This window comes from Aquarana catesbeiana, linkage group LG06 (genome assembly GCF_042186555.1).
Source record: "Aquarana catesbeiana isolate 2022-GZ linkage group LG06, ASM4218655v1, whole genome shotgun sequence".
NCBI lineage: Eukaryota > Metazoa > Chordata > Amphibia > Anura > Ranidae > Aquarana > Aquarana catesbeiana.
The window spans coordinates 250,520,807-250,527,743 of record NC_133329.1 but is presented as its reverse complement, the minus strand read 5'-3'; the positions used below and the strand labels follow the sequence as shown (position 1 = coordinate 250,527,743).

At 41.1% G+C, this 6,937-nt stretch overlaps 1 protein-coding gene across 1 annotated transcript in view; it reads right to left on the bottom strand.

Moving 5' to 3' along the window:
* Nucleotides 1-936: 936 nt before the first annotated feature.
* Nucleotides 937-6,937, bottom strand: part of STAT1 (signal transducer and activator of transcription 1) — a 109,546-nt gene continuing 103,545 nt past the window's right edge. Inside the window, exons 22-24 of the mRNA XM_073633172.1 lie at nucleotides 6,744-6,819; nucleotides 6,513-6,603; nucleotides 937-5,412 (exon numbers count right to left, since the gene is read on the bottom strand). Coding sequence (XP_073489273.1) covers nucleotides 5,392-5,412; nucleotides 6,513-6,603; nucleotides 6,744-6,819 — 188 coding nt within the window. The 3' untranslated portion in view covers nucleotides 937-5,391. The remainder of the gene's footprint in view (nucleotides 5,413-6,512; nucleotides 6,604-6,743; nucleotides 6,820-6,937) is intronic.

The window sequence follows — 6,937 nt, the reverse complement described above, 5'->3', positions numbered from 1 at the left end:
CCCAGTCATCGGGAACAGCACACTGTCATGTCCTAGATAGCCCATACCCCCTACAGTTAGAACACACCCAGGGAAAACAGTTAACCCCTTCCCTGCCAGTGACATTTATACAGTAATCAGTAGCTATAAATATGGAAGAAAAAAAATCACACCTAGAATTTAGATAAATTTTTCCACACAAAGAACAATAACATCTTTTATAACTCCAGCTATAACAGCTGGGTACTGACTAAATCAGCCAGACATGGCTCCTGGAAAAAATAAATTAGCAGAACACTGTGGGGGTTATTTACTAAACCTGGAAAATGCAAAATATGGTGCAGCTCTGTATAGAAACCAATCAACTTCTAGGTTTTAGGACACTTCCACAATGCCAGCACCCGGGCATCAGCAGTAAAGCGCGGCTATTTTTAGTGGCGCTTTACCGTAGTTTTTGCAGGGCTTTTCAGCCGCTAGTGGGGCGCTTTTAACCTCCACTAGCTGCCGAAAAAAAAGGGTTAAAACCGCCCACAAAGCAACGCTGCAGCTGTGCTTTGCCAGCGGTTCAGCGGCGCTGCCCATTGACTTCAATGGACAGGGGCGCTTTACAGCGCTGCAAAGGAGCTGCTTGCAGGACTTTTTTTGACGTCCTGCCAGCGCATCACCCCAGTGTAAAAGCACTCGGGCTTTTACACTGGGATTGCAGCTGAGGCTTTTTTCAGGCGCTATTTTTAGCGCTAAAGTGCCTGAAAAACGCCTCCAGTGTGAAAGGGGTCTTATTGTCAAAGCTTACATGAACAAACTGAAGTTAGAAGCTGATTACTACCATGCACAGCTGCATCAGATTCTGAGTGCACCAGTTTTAGAAAATCTCCCCCTGCATGTTTTAGCCCATATTCATTTTTTAGCAGTTAAAGCCGGCATTTTCTCAAGGAATTTAGGATGCTAAAGCCAATATAGAATGTTTGTACCAGTTTTATTAATAAAGAAGCTTACACTAAACATATGTTTATTATATTAAATGCAGAGGAGTTCAGAACCATTGAAGAGTAGCTATAAGTTTAGGCATGCTCATAAAAGAAACCAGTCATTGGGAAACATATGCAGGCTGCTAACGCTTACCTCAAAAAATGCTAGTTGGCTGTCTGTGATGCTAATCAGATGGATTCAATACTTTGTGTTACTAAGAAGGAGCAAGCATGCTTATCAGAAGATACGACTTTACTCTAGCTTCACTAGCTTAATGCTTGTCCAAGGTTAGTGACATAGAAAGCCAGAGACACTCAGGAAAATAGCATTTTCAGAGGAGGAGGTCAGCAATGGAGTCCCTGGTGTTTCTAACAGTACAGGTGTCCTTTAAAGCACAAGTACATAATTATATTACTCCTTAGAACTGATTCAATAAAAGCAATCACAAAACTATGAAAAATAAAATACCCCTGCGCAACCACTATGAGATATATAGTGAATCACAGTGAAATAACCAGATATTTTGTCAACCAATACTGCTGCCAGAATCTCAAGTGCTTCACACACCAATAGACGAATATCTTAATAAAATTATTCAGCACTGCAATAAAAAACTATTAATCCAAATTAGATCCAGCACAAACCAATTGTGAAAGTTATATAAATAAATAAAAAAGTCCCAAAATGAAAAGTCCTGTGTATTAACATCAGTCCAAAAACGTGTGTTACAATTGTCCTCTGGGAATGCCACCTTGTGATTTACATATCACCACCGCAGCAGTTCACCTTATCTCTTGACCCACAAAGGTCAAATTGTGCCTGTCCCTTTAAGGGCAATATTTTCCTTGGCATGAGATATCCTCACGGTTTAACTGGACCAACATATTAACATCCACCAAAATCCAAAGATGGTACTCAAAAATAAAAAGATTTAAAAACTATTATAGGGCTTTCTGTAAAATCACTAATTTATTAACGAACAGGAAATTCATGTGTGTTAATCACGAGGTGGCATTCACAGAAGACAATTGTAATGTATGTTTTTGAACTGATAATAATACACACTGGACTTTTCATTTTGGGACTTTCTTTATTCTATATAACTTTCACGTTTGGTTTATGCTATGGTTTCTGTACAGCTCATATTATCAATGCAATGCCTGAAAGCATGTACAAAAGGAACACACACACAAAACAAAAACACACAGCCTTTTCTCAGTCGGGGTGTCACGGCACCCTCGGGTGCCGCCTGAGGTCGTCAGGGGTTCCGTGGCATCCTGGTAGAGAAAGGCTGTCAGATGAGACTGAACTTGCGATCCTGAGCCAAACTGTAAATCAGCACTGTGGGAGCTATGTTAGACAGTGAATGCACTTAGGAAAGTGAACTGGAAGGGCAAAGCTTATTCCCACGGCTGAGCTCTCTGACCACCCCCTACAGTGAACTATCTGGCTGTTTGAGTGAAGGTAAAGTGCTGCAATTTTTTTAAAGGCTGTTTATGTGTGTGTGTACTGTATGTATGAGTGTGTGTACTGTATGTATGTGTGTGTGTACTGTATGTATGAGTGTGTGTACTGTATGTATGTGTGTGTGTACTGTATGTATAATGGTGTGTGCACTGTATGTATGAGTGTGTGTACTGTATGTATGTGTACTGTATGTATGTGTGTACTGTATGTATGAGTGTGTGTACTGTATGTGTGTACTGTATGTATGAGTGTGTGTACTGTATGTATGAGTGTGTGTACTTGTATGTATATATGTGTGTACTGTATGTATGAGTGTGTGCACTGTATGTATGTGTACTGTATGTATGAGTGTGTGTACTGTATGTATGAGTTTGTGTACTGTATGTATGTGTACTGTATGTACGAGTCTGTGTACTGTATGTATGTGTATTGTATGTATGAGTGTATGCACTGCATGTACGAGTATGTGTACGGTATGTATGAGTACTGTATGTATATATGTGTGTACTGTATGTATATATGTGTACTGTATGTATATGTGTGTGTATTTGTGTATGTATGTATGCAAGTTATTTTTAATCCTGTAAGATCAGATCTGCGTTCTTAGGGCTTCTTAATAATAGCAGCAAGGATTGACACTCAGAGAGAGTTCTCAGTGCAGTTCCTCAGAAAGAACAGCACCAAGGTAACTGTTATTTAACCATTAAAGGAAACTTCACTTCTAGTAAGGGTATTTAAACTTCTGTCAGGTTTAATTTGCTGTCTGTCTCCCCATTTGGAATATCTACCCTGTTTGTCCTTGTGACCATTGTCACTGGGACTGAAAGTGATGAATAAAGGGGAAATCTTTCAGAAGGAAAGCTTTTTCTGGTGAGAGCTGTCAAAGAGCTTGTTCACAGGTGTGGCTATATATATCCGAGGTGGGTCTCTTTTCAGAAGGCATTCGACAAGCGTCAAGAGGCAATATGTCCCCTCCTTTCTGCCTGTTTAACCCCCTTAATGCTGCATCACCACGCCACAACCACATGCAGTGCAGCCCCATTCACCAGGGGATACACTTCTAGCTGCTGCCACAGCATGTGTACACCCCCCGGCTACTACCTCGGTAGCTAAAGGAATAGTAGTTGGGGGTGGTAAAATTTCTTAACCTCATGGTTTTACTGCCCCCCTACCTCACATGTGAACAAAGCATTGATTCACATCTGTAGGACAGCTCTTTCCTTTCAATGGGGTGCTCTATTTGCAGAAAGGCAGGGAAAGGAGTCCTCGAGCCACACCTAAAACACACCGCATTTGCCAATGTGTGAGAGTACCATTATAAATTCAAGACACCCTTGCTTTTCTGCTACAGAGCACTGCATGTCAGGAACATGTGTGATTTTGCACATGTTCCGCAACATGCAGTAATGTAAACCAAGCCTTAGATTGGAGTGCCTTGAGACTGAAAATGCTTTTCAAGGGCGCCTTGACTGGAATAAAGTTGAGAAACACTGCTTTAGACATACAATTTCCCTACAGATCTCTGTCAGCTGATTCTGACCAAGCCTTGGGTACAGACACATCTAAAGGGACGCAAGGATGACTTTATTTAATCCTAAATGCAGAAAAGCCATTGTCTGCAGACCGTTTTATCAGGAAGCAGAAGGAGATTTGAAGACCCTGCATGATGGCAGTGCAGCCCCAAAACTAGTGCAGGAGAGAACAGAATATGTAGATTATATTTTAAAAACTGTTTGATTGGACTGGACATGATAAAAGAGGCAAATGTGTATTTAAAATGCACTTATTCTTTACATTTCTGTGACAAAGATACATTCTATACATTAAATACTGACTTTTTTTAAATGCATTTATTACACAACTTGGAACCTTTCAACTAATACATCTACTCTACTCAAGACAAGATAAGAGGCTTTGCAACCTCTGTGCCTGATTCTTCAGCAGAATGCAGTGACACTTAATATCACACTATGCCAGCCTATCCATTGTTCCTAAAACAATCACTGTACAAGAAAAAGGCTAACATATTGGCAGAGTAACATTAGTGACAGCAAAACATGAACCAATTACCGTATATACTCAAGTATAAGCTGACTTTTTCAGCACATTTTGTATGCTGAAAAAGCCCCCCTCGGCTTATACTCAAGTGAGGGTCTCCCGCTGTGTCATGCAGTCTTAACTGTTCGGCAGCCGTCCACTGTAACAAAGCCCCGCCTCATCCTCGTCCATGATAGACGGAACACTGAACACTGATACAATGCTGGAAAACTGAATCAGTGTTCCGTCTATCACGGACGAGGAGGAGGCGGGGCTTTGTTGAAGTGGACGGCCGCCGAACAGTTAAGACTGCATGACAGAGCGGGAGACACCCGCTGTTTTGGTTATTAAAGGTACAGGTGGGCACAGTGAGGCTGCAAATGGGCACAGTGAGGTTGCAAATGGGCACAGTGAGGCTGCAGATGGGCACAGTGAGGCTGCAGATGGGCACAATGAGGCTGCAGATGGGCACTGATGATACAGGTGGGCAGAGTGAGGCTGCAGTTATTGTATTCGGGTCAGATTATACTCGAGTATATATGGTAGTTCTAACCATCAGTCATGAACCACTAATATTCTAGACTAAGACAAACATGTCTGGATATTAACAGATTACATTTGCAATCCAATACCAAATGCATCCTTCTGCCTACATTGGAAGCCACCTACAGGCCACTAGAACTATAGGAGAAAGAGGTGGTGATAGAATTGTGGTCTATTCTCCTAGAGGTCCTGGGATTTCCCGGAATTATAGACCTGGCATGCATATTCACATTTCTCATTGCCAGCAGGATAATACCACACTGATTTCTAAAAAAAGATTAATGATGAACTAAACATCCACCTGGACACAGCTTACAGTAACATAATTTCAAAAAAGCAACTTGATACTGAAAGATCTTGCAAAGGATGGTTTTATAGGCACCACTGAAGATATCCTTAATTGCTGTAGGAATCCATCTGTTGAGGAAATTAAGGTAAAAATTAATTTTATTTTAGAAGAACATTAGTTTGGAAAAAAATACTGTACATCATATCTTTGGTGTGGTCATTTCCAAATGGAACATTGTGTGGATAGTGAAGGGTTGACTGACTTGATTACACTATGTGCAATGTCTAGTTGCATACATAACAAGCAAAGCCATGGTGGTGTAAACATGTCAGACTCATAAGCAGCAAATGGCCTAAAGGTCTGTGAATCTTTTAAACAGTGCATCCAAAAACGAAATCACACACAGACATAACTATTTATATTATTATTTAGTAATTAGGGTGCCCTTTTAGCAATATGGGAGAAGATTTGCAAGAAAAAAAAATACTTTGGCTATGAAAGGGTGCTGTGGCTTCCTTAGAAAGGAAAAGAGGAGGCAGCTGCCCTTACAGTTTTTTTTAAAAGAGAAGTATGTTTTTTTTTACTTACTTTTACTTACCTAGGTGGATGCAGCATCGGACCGATGCTGCATCTGCCCCCGGCGTCTCTGCACTGAGAACTGAGCGATCGAACACCGCAGATGGCTCAGTTCTCTCAGCTCCCCAAGCAGAGAGCTGCTGCCTGTCAACAGCTCCCCTCTCTGCTCCTCCACGCTCGTTGGAGTGCTAAGCTATGGAGGGGCGGGGAACGGCCGCTGAGACTTTATTGTCGTGATGACGCGGTGTCTGGACTGATTCTAGTGACATCAGCAGAGAGCGGACTCTCTGCTGAAAACGGGTCACAGGAGTGCAAAACGAATTGCACTCTTGTGACCCATAGGAGAAGCCCAGCCAAACAAGCTTAGACTGGACTTCTCCTTTAAAGTCTTGCCAACCCAGGACACATTGCTCTGCAGTGGGAAACTGTGGTGACAGCTTTGCAAGTAAAAACTACTATTTCTTGGATTTGGCACAAAGTTGGACAAGCTAAGACTGTTTTATTACTGTGGATAATCTGATTGTGTTTTCTGGGGCTGCTTTGTGGACTGTTGATACCTGTACAAAAACACTCTACTAGAGGTGGTTTATCCCAAGAGATGGCAAAAAAGCAAGGCTGCTGCCATTACAAAATTCACTGAAATTATACTCACCAAACCTTCAGGTACTAGCCTTTCTAAATGAGCATATTCATCTGGAGACATTGGTAACAGAGAATCGGCTGTTGTCAGTCTTGAAGGGTGTCTAGGACAAATAGAATGAAAACAATTAGTTTTATGCCAGTAACTCATTTTCCGAAGGCATAATCAGGACAAAGAAGAAAACAATTAGCTTAATGCTATAATAATACATTTAAATTTAAAAATACTCAGCACTATACTTACACTTCAGATACTGATATTAATTCTGTTTTGATGTATCCTGTTGCTTTAGGTCCATCAAGATCCATTGGTTCAGAAACTAAGAAATAAAAAGAATTACAATTATTTAGATGTCTCAGGAGTTTCACAAACTTTATCCTCTTCAACATTGCTGATGTCCGTTTTATGCATTGCTGATTTCTTTGGCACAGCTATCT